General features: G+C 41.8%; 1 protein-coding gene across 3 annotated transcripts; it reads left to right on the top strand.

Moving 5' to 3' along the window:
- Nucleotides 1-499: 499 nt before the first annotated feature.
- Nucleotides 500-17,045, top strand: lhcgr (luteinizing hormone/choriogonadotropin receptor). 3 transcript variants are annotated; one of them, XM_076285820.1, is made up of 12 exons: nt 500-1,312; nt 5,116-5,187; nt 11,304-11,408; nt 12,009-12,083; nt 12,237-12,311; nt 12,448-12,525; nt 12,651-12,722; nt 13,046-13,114; nt 13,225-13,299; nt 13,665-13,850; nt 14,497-14,562; nt 15,469-17,045. In XM_076285820.1, exons 1-12 carry the CDS (start codon nt 912-914, stop codon nt 16,577-16,579), a joined length of 2,385 nt encoding a protein of 794 aa, XP_076141935.1. In that variant the 5' UTR covers nt 500-911; the 3' UTR covers nt 16,580-17,045. The 3 variants fall into 3 exon arrangements, with proteins under 3 accessions (XP_076141935.1, XP_076141936.1, XP_076141937.1); XM_076285822.1 differs by lacking the exon at nt 500-1,312 and adding an exon at nt 3,302-3,394; XM_076285821.1 differs by lacking the exon at nt 11,304-11,408 and having other exon boundaries at nt 502-1,312.
- The last annotated feature ends 220 nt before the right edge of the window (nt 17,046-17,265 follow it).

Below are 17,265 nucleotides of genomic sequence, written 5' to 3'. Positions count from 1 at the left end.
TTTTCACATTCTTTCTGGTGTTCCTTTTTTCGTGTGCTGAATCTATAAAAAAAAAAATATATATATATAATATATATGGTTTCTAAGAGGGAAAATGATATGGGATACAATTAGCTCCATAATGCCACAAATACAAGGCCACAATTACATTTGAATGACAAACCATTTACAACTAAGAGGCCAAAAAAAATCAATAATTCTCTCTGCCCCATAATTAACTACTACCAATACACAAGTATTCAAATGTACATAATTCTTACACCAGCGATTCAAGTGAGCAATGTAAACCAAGTTCAACTGTCCAGTATAAAAGCAATTTAAACACCAGACAAACTGAAAGGAATACCAGATTTGCGCTCGTCTTAATTAAATTAGCAACATTCATTCAAAGGTAAGGACAAAAAACTTGCATAGCTCAAAAACGCACATAAAGCAGTAGACACGGCATTTCCAGCATCAACAAGGATTCCTCCATGTGGCTTGAACGAAGGAAAAGGGCTGTGGGCACAGCTGCTGGCTAATGAAGTCTGTGGCTGATTGAGGCTAATTAGTTGGCGGTGCAGAGAAATGAGTGGGGAAGACAAAAGGGGCGTGGCACCTGCTCTTCACATGCAGGACAGAGAGCTGAAACGTCCAACCAATTAGCCTATGTTTGGGGATGTTTACACGTGAGTTTTGGTGGGGGGTTTTGTTTACATGTGTTGTTCACATGCCTCTGACATGTAGGACAGGTATGACCTCGAATTAATTATTGCTACCTTTTGTCTTTGGGCATAAGAACAATAAAGAACAGTAGGCGTGGACTGTCCTCGCTGATGCAGAGAAGACATACGAGAGAGAGCAGAGCAGAGCGCACGAGACGCAGAGCGCACGACTCAAAGAGCGCAACATGGGAACATGTTTGACACTTTATGTTTGAGCCCCAATACTTCCGAACAGTTACAAGAAATACGTGTAATAGACAACCTATTCTTGAGACGCACTGTGATAACCTCGATGGGATGAAAACACGTATATCTCTCTTTTCAACTGACGACCTTGCAGCACTTAACCAGTGCACCTTTTGCATCTACTTTGGATTTGGAAAGAGCGGGAGAGCTTTCGCTGCCTGCCTGCCGCTGACAAAACACCATTTAGCGATGTGGATATTTCATCTGCTTCCCGTGTTCTGTGTTTGGCTTAACTGTGAGAGTGTGTTTGCCGCATCTTTTGAGTGTCCTCCGATGTGTGAATGCTCCATCAACAGAATCAGATGCAATGACGGGACAGAGCATGCCGCTACTTTGACTCAAAAGAAACCTGGCAAAGATATGTAAGTCTTTGAATAGATACTTTCTAACATAACTTTATATTTCCCATAATTAATTTTATTATTGAGCGTTTTATCTGAATTTTACAAAATATGTGGTGGGATTATTAGGTTAGCCTACGAGTTCTTATAAAGTAGACACCAGTATCCAAAATGTGCATGGTTTGTACTAGTTTGTTTCTTTCTTGTCACGATTGAATCAGCAGTTAATATTTGTCATACTGTATGTGTACTGTGTATACTTTCAGTTTGTCATACTATATTGTTCTGCATGTTAAGGACATTATGTCAGAACCAGGAGAATCAGGAGATTAAAGGTTTGTTTTTCCATCATAGGATTTTGTTGAAAAACATTCCTTTGGATTTTACCTATGATCAGTGATAAACTTGCCTTTATTCAACTTATCCAAAAGGAATGTCATCTCAAAACCCACAGACATGCTCTTTGTTACTGAAAGGACACAGGACCCATACATTGTTTCAGTTTTTGTTATGTGTTTATATTGTAGCAAAATATCCATCCTCTTGAGTTAGCTCGAATTGGGTCCCCTGAATGCATAATGTCTGAGCAAAGCCAATTGTAAAATGTCCTTGTGGCAAAGTGGTAGCTGAGTTTACCTTCTTTTCTTCTCCAATGTTGTGATGATGAAATATTCACTTACGCTCTTTCAGAGAGTGAGGCGTATGTAGTGCTGCTAGATTGCTTTTACACTCCTTCTACTCTCCTTCTACAACCATAGTGATTCAGTGTGTTTATTCAGGGATGTTCATCAGATGTTCTAATCAAGCAGAATGCAGCTCAGAGACTACATACTTTGTGCAGTCACAAGCCAATTACCTCCCCAGGAAATGCAAATGATAATGCATTGTGTTTGAAAACGGAGTCTGAATGTGCCCTCACATGTTGTATGGGGACATTTTAAGCACAGTTTTCCATTAGAGACTGAACAAAGCCACAATTAAAAGACATCTGGTGATTCACCTGTTGAAATGTCATATCGTTATTTGGTTTGCTCACTTGCAACAAAATACAACTCATTTATACACACAACAGAAATGTACATTGAACACTGAAAAGTGCATCCACTGAGAAGTGCATCTTACATCTCCATCGCCTTATGTTGCACCATGCTGTGGAGTGAGATTTTTTTGGGGGAGTAAGTGAACATAAAAGAAGCTAAGACCTAGAAGAGAAGACAACCTATTCGTAAAGACCTTGACTTATTCCTTTTGCAGAGATATCTACTCTCAGCAGGGAGATTGTGTTCAAGAGAGGAGAGGAGGCGGGAGAATGTTCCATATGTGGGCAGATCGGATGCTTTAAAGTCTGGCTGTGGCTCTGTCTTGTGTAGGTCTCATATAATGAGTAATTGGAGTCAATTAGATAAAAGATGCACAAAGGTTTGGACATTGTTGTTATGAGGTTTTATATCAACATGTGGTTTTCATCAATCATGATATTTTTGTATTTTTGATATGTTATTGCCCCAGGAAGCCATGGGACATTTTTTATTTAATTTGATGTTTAATTTGTTCAGGAATAGATAAATGTGAGATGAGCTGGATTATTTCCCCATGCTTCACCTCATGGGAGAAATACACTGTTTTAAGAAAGACAGTGGAATCAAAAGTCTCTGACAAAATGGCATGTATACATGTTGAAGTAAAATTGTTATTATCTCACACTTGCTATTATTTACTACTACCGTTAACATACCTCTTCTCATAAAGCTGTTATTGTATTTTTTTTTGATGACCAAAATTACAATAACTTAAGTTATAGGGTAATCATTTACTTATTTAGCTTGCATAATTTAATCAGTTTCAAAATGAAAGATCATGCATGAATTCAGGTAGAGAAGATGAAAATATGCCCTTAAAAGGCGTCTGCATAGCAGTAACTATATATGTGAATACGTCGAATAAGTGTTTTTGCCCACTGTATCTGCTCTACCTGTTTCCCATAGAATGGCCAACCAATTTACAATGACAGTTCCTGGGAACAAAGATAGCGGTTCATGATTTAACATTGGGATGTCCATTGCTCTCATCACTGTTTGACGTTGAGTTACACATTATAAGGAGGTATAGCTTTTCACTCAATGTGGATTAATATCGATGAAAATGTCTAATGAACAAAAAGCATGAACAGTAGCCCTTTGAAAAATTGAATAGTCTACAGTTTATGTCTTATTTGTCTCACTTAGTCTATATGTTGAAGCTTATTATTGTTGGGGTATTATTTTTAAACTATTAGAAAGAAAATATTATCTGTCATCTTGATAGATCCTTGGACAAGTCTTTTTAAAAAAAAAAAACTAGTCATGCCCCTCTTGATCACTCTCTACCACCCCTTAGCCTTTCCATGGTGACGCCCTGGGCACACCAACTTCATTATTTCAGATCACGTTGGCAACCCCATGCTGCACCCAGGCCATGACAGTGCCACCCATAATGGGGGACCGGCTAGCCTTTAAATAGCAGCCCGAGGACGTGCACCTTGCTTTGTGTGGTCACTGTGTATAGCAACACCTCTTTTGTTATGCCGCGGCAAGGGATCAAGAGCTATGTGTGACTGAGCTGTCAAAAAATAGGAAGGTCAGGTTGTATTGTCGGTTGTGATGTGGCCTCCTGGGGTGCATTAAAAATCTGGGGCTGCTGAGAGCATTCTCCAACGAGGAGTGGAAAAGCATGGTCTCCTCTTCTGTCCTCACGCGCCTGCCTCAGATGCTTTGCGTCAGTGGTGATAAGGGCTACCCTCAAATCAAGGCCATCAGACAAGCAGCACAACACTACTTTTTAAAAGTGGAGGAGGCGTGCTCCAGTTTTTTCATGTGGAATTAGAATCAGAAACAAAGCATATGAGTTTGGCTCTTTTATTAGGTTGCCATGCTTGATCAGTAATGATCAGTAATTCTTCCCCATTCCCAATTTAACAGTCATCTTATTAATGTCAACAGAACGTCTGATCAGATTGTAATTCGCAACATTCAAGATGTGTTGGATGTAGGCCTACTTTTAGGCTTAACTAACTTTACAATTGTCGCATCATCATTTACTTTGTTTTCATTTCATACGTATGATACTCCATTTAGGCATGGAGAGGTGTGATGGCCTGTTTGGTGTCCACATGTTTGTTATTTCTTTACAGCAGACAAAATGATTACCAGTGACACAGGGAGTCCAAACATATTCATACAACAGAGACTACCATTTCTAAACAACCATAACAAAATCAAAATTACGACACTGGATACTTGATAATCGCCACAGAGATTACGTAATATAAACATTAACACAACACTATTTGTAACTAATACCCCAGCCCCCAAACCTTCACTTCATTGCTGTTTCAAAGTACATATTCTGATTAATACAGAACTAGTGAAAATATATTATGTTTCATACATTTTATAGCAATGTATATAATGCAAAAAAAGAATCACCTAAAAAGCCTCAGTTTTAAGAAAAGACCTTGTGTTCTTATCTGGTCTGCGGTAGAGAGTAAATTCTTTAGTGGCACACACTTCCTTGAGGTTTTTCAAACATTTGAGGATACTCTGCTATTCAAACTCATAACTCAGAATGATCATCCATTGGATGTCATACCAAATACACATACATGATTTGTAATATCATATAGCTGACCTGAAACCTCAGCACAGACTGCATGTCAACATACCTGAGTTCTAGCAAAGGATCTCAAGGCCAAGTTTGGGATGTTAACTGACTTAATGAGAGGGGGCTTTTGAAAGAGCTATCAAGTGTTCCTCCTAATGTTTGTGTTTGTTTCCCTTGCATTCCAGAAATCTTATGGGCATATCGCTGAAGGTCATCAGCAGCCGCAGCTTTGATGGACTGCGAGAGGTGACGAGCATGTGAGTATGGCGTTCCCAAACCTGTACTGCTTCTTAGTGGGGCAGATAACTGTAACAATCGTTCAATTCTGGTAACAAGTGTAAAATTTGGTATGTTTATCCCTCTGAGGCCATTTATTTGAAAAATAACGTTAGCCACGTGAATTTTCAAAATGGCGGCGATTTTCCAAGATGGCCGCCAATTTTGCCATTGGAGAAACCTATTTTGCCCCAGAATTTTAGCCATGGGACATATTTCAATGTTTTTATTATTGAATCCTACATTTCAGACCTTGGGAACATCACAAAAATATATATGAGTGTGATTTTAGAGTATTTAATGCCCTTTCTAGCAAATAATATGAAAAAAAGGCACAAAACGTGAAATAATTTCAGAAAAAATATTTAATTTGAACTGAAGTATGGTGAAGTGATAGAAAATGTGGTATATATGTTTGAACTATTATGTTTTCTGAGGCATCTAAGGATAAAGTTACTAGTCCAGGCATTTACAGCTGCATAGAGCTGTACAGGTAAGACCAAACTGATAGGGTCGGAGAAAAAGGTAGAGATATCTACAATACATGGACATTAACGGAGGCAGAAGCAAAAGTTTTTAAGCCATACTATGAACGTTTTGAAGCATACGTAATGCCAAAGTCCGATGTAATTTCCGCACGCTACAAGTTCCATGAGAAGATACAGGGACCTAGCGAGCCTTTTGAGCAGTTTGTCACAGAATTGAGGCTGCTTGTGAAGGACTGTGGATATGCTAACGGTGAAGAGAGGATAAGGGATCGGGTAGTGTTCAGCATTCATTCGCCTAAAGTTCTAGAAAAGCTGCTTAATGTCAGATCTGATTTGACGCTAGATAAAGCAATAGACATTGCTAGTTCTTATGAAATAGCACAAGTGCAACTTAAGACAATAGATGGCAGCAACAGCTCACATGAACAGGCGGTTCATGCAATTGGCAAGCACTATCACAACAAAGGTGCTTGGACAGTGTGCCAAGAGAGAACAAAAGGACAATCCGATGACGCACACAAGCCAGCTGACTTCCGTGGTCGCGCTAAAACCTGTGGCTACTGTGGAAATAAGGCACATGACAAGAACAGCTGCCCGGCAAAAGGGAAACAGTGCATGATATGCAACAAGTGGAACCATTTTGCAAAAGTATGTCGTTCCAAGCAAGGAAAAGGAGTCCATGCAGTGAGTGAAAATGAACCTGACGAATACACAGACGGTGAAGACTTGTTTATTGATGCAGTAACAGAGGGAAATAGTTCTCAAGATACCAAATTGGACACCGGGGCCTCAGCTAAGGGATTGGGAATACAGAATATGCTACAACCCTCAATGTGCCCGCTTTATTGTTATGGTGGAGAGCAGCTTGTAGTTAGGGGCAAGTACAACATGAAATGCCATTCAGTTGATGCTGAAGTTTTATGTTGTAGACACACATGCACCACCAGTGCTAGGATTGCAAGCATGCCTGGATTTTGGATTGATCAAGCTCATTCTCTCTGTGTCCGCTGAACAAGAGGTGTCTAGAGGAGCAGACGTTTTTAAAGGAATAGGACTTTTCCCTGGTGAATGTACCATTCACCTCGACCCCAATGCATTGCCCGTTGTTCACCCACCAAGACCCATTGCTTTACGTGATCGCCTGCGGGATGAGCTACAGAGTATGGAGAAACAAAAGATCATCGTGAAAGTCACCGAGCCAACCGAATGGGTCAACTCAATGGTAGCAGCAGAAAAACCACGCACAGGCAAGCTGAGGATATGCCTTGATCCCAAAGACTTGAACAAGGTAATCAAACGACCGCACTACCCATTACCAACCCTCGATGACATCACATCCAGGTTAGCTGGAGCATGCTACTTTAGTGTCATGGATGCCAAGTCAGGCTACTGGGCTATAAAGCTCACAGAGGAGTCTTCCAAGCTGACAACCTTCAACACAGTGTTCGGACGGTACAGATTCCTGCGGTTACCCTTTGGAGTAAAATCTGCCAAGGATGAGTTCCAGCGGAAGGTGAACGAGACCTATGAAGATCTACAAGGCGTCATGGCAATTGTGGACGACATTCTCATATATACGGCAGGAACAAGCAGGAGCATGATGAAAACCTCCATGCCATGCTGCAACGTTCCATAGAGAGAGGAGTGAAGCTCAACCCGGAAAAGAGTGTTGTCTGCGCCACTGAGGTCAGCTACTTTGGGCACCTCATCACCAAAGATGGAGTCAAGCCTGATCCAGCCAAGATTGCAGCTATCAAAGAGATGAAAGCCCCAAAGGACAAAGGTGAGCTGGAAACAATCTTAGGCATGGTGAACTATCTGTCAAAATTTGCCCCAGATCTTGCCAGCATTAATGCGCCTCTGCGTCACCTGTTGAAAGAGACCAATGAGTTCACATGGGATACACAGCATGAAGAAGCATTTCAGAAGATAAAAGAGCTCATCACACGTGAACCAGGTCCTGTCTTAGCTTATTTTGACCCCAGAAAAAAGCTCACCCTACAAGTCGAAACCAGTAAATATGGACTTGGTGCTGTTTTGTTACAAGATGGCAGACCGATTGGATATGCATCAAAAGCACTCATTGACTGTGAAGTCAATTATGCTCAGATCGAAAAGGAGCTTTATGCCATTTTGTTCGGGTGCAAATGCTTCTATCAGTACGTGTATGGTCACAGTGGAAAGTGACCACAAACCACTGGAATCCATCATCCGCAAACCTCTTGCAGCAGCACCTCCCAGGCTACAGCGAATGTTTCTTCAGCTGTAAAGGTATGACTTTACCATTGTCCACAGACCAGGCAAGGACATCCCTGTTGCAGACACTCTATCCCGGAAGTCTCTGTCTGACCAGGATGAGAGCCTCAGAGAGGGCATGGACATGCAGGTACACATGCTGTACAGGAACTTGCCTGTCAGTGACGCAAAGCTAAAATAAATCAAAGGAAAGAAAACTGTGCCCGCAGAATATTGTTGAGTACTGGAACTATCGTGATGAACTCTCCCAGATGAATGACATCATATTCAAGGGTGAGAGAATTGTTGCTCCTACTTCACTGCGTGCTGAGAAGTTATCACGGATACACATTGGTCACATGGGCATTGAAAAGTGCAAACAGAGAGCACGGGACATCCTATTTTGGCCAGGTATGAACAAGCATATTGAGGAAACAGCTGGAAAGTGCCCCACATGCCTCGAACACAGACCTTCCAACACCAAGGAGCCCATGATCAGCCACAAGATCCCCGATCGGGCATGGCAGACCGTTGCTACAGATTTGTTCACCTGGAACAATGAACAATACATCATCACAGTGGACTATTACAGCAGGTATTTTGAGCTTGATAAATTGCACAGCACAACAGCCTCTGCTGTAATACACAAACTTAAAGCAGCCTTCGCTAGACATGGCATACCTGAGACTGTTGTATCAGATAATGGCCCTCAGTACAAATGCAGAGAGTTTGAAGCTTTCGCTGACAAATGGGAGTTTACCCACATAACTAGGCCAGATGTGACAAGAGAGATCCTTACCTCAGTCTCCTTGAGTATCGTAACACTCCTGTTTCAGATCACCTGCTCAACTGCTCATGAGTAGGCGGTTGCGTTCAGTCTTACCCAGCACCCACCAGCAGCTTCAGCCAAAGGTCGTCAGTTCGAGAGAAGTTCATGCTAGGCGGGTCCACCAGCAGCAACAGCAGAAAACGTACTACGACAGGTCAGCCAGACCTCTGTCGCCGCTGCAGGAAGGTCAACACATCCGCTTTCAAGAGCAAGGTCAGTGGAAACCTGCAGTAGTCATCAGACCGGCAGAAACTGACCGTTCCTATCTCATACGTTCAGCTGAAGGAGGACAGGAATACAGGAGAAACAGACGCCACCTCCTTTCCACTAAAGAACATCACACTCACACTGACAAGAGTCTTGAGGACAACACATCACAGACTCCACACAACAGCACATCTCCTACTTCACAGACCACAAATGAATTTGCCCCTCTGACCACCAATTACAAGACAAAATCAGGACGTGAAATCTAGCCTAGAGCTAATTTGGACTTGTAAGACCATGTAAAAGGGTGTAGGCGGATCGCTGCCCTTCCAAAAAAAAAAAAGAGAATGTGACGTTCTAATCAAAACTGTTATGTGATTTCAGTTAAACTTACTTATGAGATTCTGTTGGCCAATCAATGGACGCCATGTTTTGTAAGATGCGCATGCTCAGTGTGTGATTGTAACGATTCGATGAGCAGAGACACGTTTAAATATGTTGCTCCAGGTTTAGTGAATAAAAGTAATACGTTTACAGCACGTCAGTGTGTTCAACATCTTCTACATTCAGTACGAAAAGACAGCATCAGCTACAATCACCTCCGGAGGAGAAATGCCTACCTCACTTAGAAACAGTTGCTAGGCTACATTAGTTCTTGGCATTCCAATGTGAACGGAAATACAAGAATACAAGGCAACATCCAAATACTTTTTTCTTTCTTTTTTCAAATTAAAATGAATTTAAAATTCCTTAAGAAGAATAAATTATTGTAATCAATCAATAATGAATAATTATGATAATTATGAATAGTATGATTTCCATTCTGAATCATGACGTCCCACTATTAGACTTACCTATTGATCTGGACGTTTTATGGTATTAGAAATAGTATCATTGTAATCCTTGACCATCAAAACATGGGGGTAGACATCACCATTATTGATTTTCGATGTTTGGCGAAAAAGATATGATGAAGGCCTAAAATATATAATTCTGTAATAGCAGATAACAAAATGGCCGCCATTGCAGTCCAGAGGCATTCATTGATGTTTTGTATGGTATCCTTGGCATCATTGACCATCAAAACATAGGGGTAGATCTCATCATTTATGTGCTTAACTGTTTTGCTTAGTAGATATGATGAAAAACACATAATTTGGTAATGGCGGAAACAAAATGGCCGCCGAGGCTGGCATGGCGGGGGTTTGCGATGGCTAACGTTCTTTATTGAAAGAGCAATACCCATACAGCAATTGTGCCAATTTTGGCGCTTGTTACCAGTTGTGAACGATTCTTATGAAAAAATTCAGTTATCTGCCCCACTATCTGTCTAATTCTAAAAAGAGGTACAAGGAGGATCCTTGTATTTTTTACAAAACTTCATGAAAGCAACACTGGATTTTTCAGTATATTATGCCTTTTAATAGGCCTATCCATACATTTTTATGTAACATACATTCATATGTAACATACATTGTGTCGGTTGCCTTGAGTAAAGATTTTGAAAAATTGAATGTACAGTAAGCCTAAAGTTTTAGTTACGGATTTAAGAGACACTGGACAGGTACACTGTAAAGCCAGCCCTTTTCAGTTGAACACCACTGCAGAGAAACCTGTGCCCATGTCATCATCTGTCTAGAACTTTCCTTTCTTTGTGTTTCCACCTTCACCTTTCTGAAATCCATTTGGCATTTGGTAAGATTTGGATGCCATTTAGATGTCAAGCTTAATAAGGATAGAAGCAGTTTGTAAAAAGACATTTGAAACTGTTACAGTTCAAAAATAGGATTTGATCAATGTAAGTCTAAAATGAGATAGTGTGGTTCAACACCAACATCCACACATACACCTGCTCTGACTTAACATGACATGGGGATCTGAAGTGAAGAATTAGATGTTCTGTCCTCGTTCTTTTTCGGAACAAATTGCAAAGTTGTGGACTCAAAACCACGTTCTGAAATTGGCCCAGAGTCCAACTTCTCCATGAGCTTTCAGGCTTTACTGTGGAAAGAGGAAATGTATTTGTAACAACATTGGCGATGCTTGGAGTTTCTTTGGCAAGAGAGGCCTCATTCTAATCTCCCATTACTGTTCTGCATAGCCGTGCTGTGAGGAAGGGCAGTAAATCTGAATACTTCCTGGAATAGATGTTGCAGAGGGGTGAGAGTTCAGCTCCATTAAGTTATCTTCTACAGTTTCAGGGTTTTTTGCTTGGAATGGGGGAGTGCACTGTTGACCATGTGCGCAGCAGTTTTGGCAGTATAGAGATGCTCTGAGATATACTTTATCTTCTCATTCAACAAATGTATTCTGTGTCATTCTACCCTTTTATGGCAAGGGAGACTCCGCTGCAGCTGCGGTCAGCTGCATCACACGGAGACTGTTTGCCTACAGTACAGATACAAACGATGGTAGCATTGGATGTCATTGGAGTGGATTCTGGGTGAGGGCAGCAGAAAGAAGTGATGAGTGGACTGATCATTACAGCAGAAGAGAAGAGGTCACTGGAACACACGGATCATTTTTGTCTTTTAATGCAGGTGCAAGCAGGTGAATCTGAATAAGACACAGTCGAAACGCCAGTCTTTCTTTGCTTGCATCTGTAGTAAAAGACATGCATTATCAATGTGCTCCAGTTACCCCAATCTGTTCTGCTGTGACTGAATGTCCTACTCCTGAGAAATACCAGATTGTGTGATTACGCTGAGGCACGGTGGGACCCCCTCTGTGCCTGGCAATCATTTGATTATCCTGTTCTGTTGAGAAGTTCTGTCAAGATTACATGCCAGAATTCTTTTTCTGAACAGTTGCAAGATGCACAATTTCACCCCGTAGTAGTTTTACCATTGTACAAACCATTCCTATGTCAGCCTAGTCAAATTACTGAAATTAGTGGACAATTGCACCCGCATGAAGGCCCTGTGTTCATGTCATCCTCCTTTGCTTGTATTCCTCAGCACGAGAATGTATCGAGTGCCAACATTAACAATTACATTAAAATTCAAAAGTCCTGTCTGAACTTTTAAGGTTTATGTCACTGCAGATCAATAACCCAGAGCATCACACTGGAAAGGATACAACCACTAGCATTCAACAGTCTCTATAATATCACAGATATGTAAGTAACATCTGCACGTGGCAGATAGTTTAGTTCTAAATGTAAATATTACATAAGCATTCTTGCAAGGATTTATTTTCACAATTGAAATGCATTTGTGCACACACATGTTTATGACCCCGAATGTGTTTCTGTCACCTCTCTTCCTCAAAGCACTATCAAAAACACAAGGAACCTGGTGCACATCGGCCAACGGGCGTTCAACAACCTCCCAAAGTTAAAACATCTGTGAGAGGCCTCTGGTTCTTTTTTTCTGTAGTGAATGTACCCATATTCGTCTGTTTTTTTAATTAGATCAAACTCTAATGATCTAATGAAGTATGGGTATGAAATGACTGCTGTTTCTTCTTCATCTTTTAAACAGAGTAATTTCAAACACTGGGATTACGGTATTCCCTGATTTCACTGCAGTCTCTTCTCTTAATCCCAGTTTTGAACTTTTGTAAGTAACCTTTCAACACCTAACGAGAATTCATCCATAAGCAGTGCTCCTGGTGTTCCGGCTAAAGTCATAAAAAAGTCTTAGATTTGATTCTGTTGTTGTTCATCTTCATTCATAATTTACAGGGAAATGTGTGATAATCTCCTCCTGACTTCAATACCACCAAATGCTTTTCTTGGAATTGCCATTGCAACCATGTAAGTACATGGTCTCTATCATGTATTAGACTAGTGCTCCAGCTATCTCATATCCATTCAAGTGTCCATTATTACAAAGGTCACCCAATCTATACACTATACACAAGGGTTTCTCTAAAACTCTTTTGACATTGCTTCTGTGATATAGTTTTTCTTTATCTTTCTCTTTCACATGGATCCTTGAATGTGTATAAAAAGATATTCCCTGGTCTTCAATGATCTATTGGCATAACATGAATGGCGTGGTGATGCTAATAAAGAGTATGTTGATTTTATGTTTGAATTTATTTTTGAGTGTGTGTTTGTCTGTCTGTCTGTTTCAGGAATCTCTACAACAATGGTTTCAAAGAGATAAGAAGCCATGCCTTCAATGGGACAAAGATAGAACAACTGTAACTTTAAAAAAACTCCAATATTTTGCACTATATTAACATAAATACTTACACATGATTTGGAGGCTAGAGAATTATCCTTTGAAAATTTTGTGTGCCATGTTTTCCAGTTCCTTAAAGAACAACAGAAACCTGCGTGTGATTCACCAAGAGGCCTTTACAGGAGCTGTAGGCCCTGTCTTGCTGTAAGTCCCTTGGCTATACCACATTGAATCCATCTTCAATCAGGGACTACAGGGAAACACTGTTTACTGTTTACATAAACCATGGACACACCAGGGAATAGGGGTCAAGAGTGTCAAGTTACTTAATTACTTCCTTGTTATTGACGAGGACCCACACTACACCAGTGCAGTCATTTCATACACTGTATGTCAACTATTTGGGGGAATTTTTTTAATTAAAAGTTCTGTAAAAAGTCAACACAGATGTTTCAATGATGGACAAGTACCGGGTGAGGTGACTGCCCATTGCAGTGGGTTGTGTTGTTGGACTGCTTCTGCATACCTCTTCACTCCAGAGGCACATGGTTTATTCTGTGGTCCCCCAGGAATGTGTCGTCATCAGTGCTGGAGACCCTACCACCCCGTGGCCTTGAGTCCGTTGAAGTGCTGGTTGCAGAGAGCGCATTTGCGCTGAAGAGACTTCCGAATTTCAACAGCCTTCTGAGCCTCAGGGATGCCAAGCTGACCTATCCCAGCCACTGCTGTGCTCTGAACTCCTGGGATGCCCACAGGTGAGATGCTGGAAAAGGCTGCAGCAATGACAGCAATGAGGGTAGGCCTACTTGAAATGTCTGTGGAAGAGAAATCACTTGCTCCGAAGGATGTGCTATTTATGTCACATGTACAGTCTAGATTTTGTGACTAGTCTAGACTGCGAGAACATTTTACTTTCAGAGTTTAGTGACCTGCTGCAGATAATTGTCTTTTTTTAAAACTTATTTTCTGGATCAGTGCATTTCCCACAGTCTGGCTAATTTCTTTATAGTAAATAGTCCTTACAAAGACAGGGACTGCAAGTCCTGTCTCTTGTGTTCTGGTATGTTTGCAAAACAATTTAATGGACATTTCCCAAAAGAGCAACAACGTTGCTTTGTAAATAGTTGGTTGACCTGTATCAAAGTGTATTGTGACGTCAGAGTATGCAGGCATGCAGAACCCTTCAACAGTTTAACTTCACATGTAGGAACTCAGTTGCATACCAAAATAAACATAAAAAAATATAAACAAATACATTTTGTTGAATATGTCCTACTTACGTTGAATATGTCTTACTTACTTTTCATGTATGAACAGTTTGTATGCTAGAACTATCAATGGATAGCTAAATCCTTAATGATTTAAAGTAATGGTAATCTGATAACTTAATATGACTTACAGGGAATCACCTCTAATTGCTGCAATGAGCAATGGGTCCATATCCTGGGATAGCATTTCAGAAGCAGAGTAAGTTTACAGGTCATGGTGCCTTCACTGTGTTTGTCAAAGTACAACTTTGATTACTAAATAATAAAAAAGGTTAATAAAGACTTGTGTTTGTCCCTTGAAAATGTATTGTATGTAATGAGTTGTGTCTGGCACATGAAAATGTATAAGCTTCCTTGTTAAGACAGCACTGGACTTCTGGTCTAAACCTAGCAAGCTAGCTTTGCCATCATCACCTAAGGCCTTACTGACACTACTAGAAGCTCGCTAATATGCTGTTTGCTGTCTTGCTATAGTCAACAATGTCATGCTGTAAAAGGTTTTCTTCCATGCAGAGCTCTATAGTGCATATCCTAGATGGCTGGTGGGAATGACATGAGTTTGTCTCTCCTTCATATGAGCTTATATTATTACAATTAATTTGAAGATGATACTAAAAGTAATTGCATGAAAAAAATGGCAAACCACAGGCATACTTCAAGCATTACTCAAAAAGTGGCATAGTTGCATAGTTTTGCTTTAAAGCTGCAGTTGGCAAGATTTTTTTTGATCATATTTTCACTGAAACCGACACTATGCTCCGTCAGAACAACATAAATCAGCCGGTTTGAGAAAAAAACCTGCACTTCTACCTCCACCTAGAGCCTGTTATTTGTTTTGCAAAAATCCACAGCTTCCAGTTCTTCTGGTCCAATCAGAGCAGGGCTGTGTGAGATCTGACTGTCAATTGCAGTCTGGTGCAATCTGGTGTGCACTGACGAGCACAAACTCGATGAGAGGGTGCTGGATGGTAGCTGCATGAGAGTTGTAAACATTACAAAATTACCCCTCAATCTGTCAGACTTGCCAACTGCAGCAACTGATTCCCAAAAAGTCCAGTTGATGTGCTGAGAAATGTATCTACCTCTTGTCTTGCTGTCTTTAAAGAGTTTTAGAACAATATCCAGACCTAGACCCAGAAAGGCTACCCCTGAAGTGTACCCCAGAGCCCGACGCATTCAACCCCTGTGAGGACCTGGCGGGTTTTGGCTTCCTGCGCGTGGCTATCTGGTTAATCAACATCCTGGCCATCATTGGCAACCTGACTGTTCTGTTGGTGTTCTTCACCAGCGGCACCAAGCTGACGGTCCCACGCTTCCTGATGTGCCACCTGGCCTTCGCCGACCTCTGTATTGGCATCTACCTGCTGATGATTGCGGCTGTGGACCTGCGGACTCGCGGTCACTACAGCCAGCACGCCATCGAGTGGCAGACGGGTGCCGGCTGCAGCGTGGCGGGATTCCTGGCCGTGTTCGGCGGGGAGCTGTCCGTCTACACTCTCTGCAACATCACCCTGGAGCGCTGGCACACCATCACCCATGCGCTGCGGCTGGAGTGCCGCCTGGGGCTGTCGCACGCCACCGCCATCATGGCCGCCGGCTGGCTGCTGTGCCTGGGCGTGGCGCTGCTCCCCCTAGTGGGCGTCAGCAGCTACAGCAAGGTGAGCATGTGCCTGCCCATGGACATCGAGACACCGCTGGCCCAGGCCTTCGTCATCCTGCTGCTCCTTCTCAACGTGGCTGCCTTCCTGGTGGTGTGTGTAAGCTACGTGCGCATTTACGTCGCCGTGCACAACCCCGAGTTCCCGGGCCGCAACGCTGACACCAAGATCGCCAAGCGCATGGCCGTGCTCATCTTCACCGACTTCCTGTGCATGGCCCCCATCTCCTTCTTCGCCATCTCGGCCGCCTTCAAGATGCCCCTCATCACCGTCACCAACTCCAAGATCCTGCTGGTCCTCTTCTACCCCATCAACTCGTGCGCCAACCCATTCCTGTACGCCATCTTCACAAAGGCCTTCCGGAAGGATGCCTGCAAGCTCTTGAGCTCCATGGGCTGCTGCAAGAGCAAGGCTGGCCTGTACCGCATGAAGACATACTGCTCTGGGAAAATAGCCAAAAGCCACCCAGAAGGGGCGCGCAAAGATCCAGGGGTGCGACACCTGTCGGCTTTCCAGCACCAGAAACCCAAAATTGAGACAAAGGGCAAAGAAGGATGAAAAAGAAATAACATTATCATTCAGTGACAACAGCACCAGTTAATATGCTCAGAGGTAGTGTTAGTTATCAGCCATCTCATATGTGACCTCTCATTTCTCTCTGCTGTTGGTGTTCTGATCAGTATTAAACATGATGTAAATATTTTTTTGTTAGTGACTTGAAAAAGGGATGAACATTATGAAACAAAATTCCAGGATAGGCCCTGATCCCTGATGAAAAGTGACCTACTTTTTCACTTAATGTAAAATTGAAAATCCAGCTGGTAAGTGTCCAGCAGTAGCTTGCCTGTCATGAAAATGCTGTTTACTCCTTTTCATTTTGCTGGCACAGAACATTCCAGAGTCAATGAGAACAACAGTTTGTGGCATAGTGGGGAGAAGATGACCCTGATGTGGCATAGTGTGAAAATGACCCTGATGAAGGCGCAAGCCGAAATGTTGGTTTAATAAATAACCGCATATTGAAGTTCTGAGTGTGCCACGACACTTCTTCCAAATTCATAGTGGGGAGAAGGCCATAATCTTTCTCTCAGTTTTATTTCACTGTCTCAAAAGGTGTCTATTGAAAATGTACTATGTATGCGCAGAGCTGGACAGTAATGGAGTACATTTACTTGAGTACAGTACTTGAGTACAATTTTCAGGGATCTGTACTTTACTCGAGTATCATTTTTGGGGAGTACTCA

The sequence above is a fragment of the Alosa pseudoharengus genome, unplaced genomic scaffold (assembly GCF_046254945.1).
Source record: "Alosa pseudoharengus isolate Yale_2024_CS ecotype anadromous, Long Island Sound unplaced genomic scaffold, YU_APseudo_1.1 YU_APseudo_1.1_scf_15, whole genome shotgun sequence".
Taxonomy (NCBI): domain Eukaryota; kingdom Metazoa; phylum Chordata; class Actinopteri; order Clupeiformes; family Clupeidae; genus Alosa; species Alosa pseudoharengus.
This window is presented reverse-complemented; position numbering and strand designations above follow the sequence as displayed.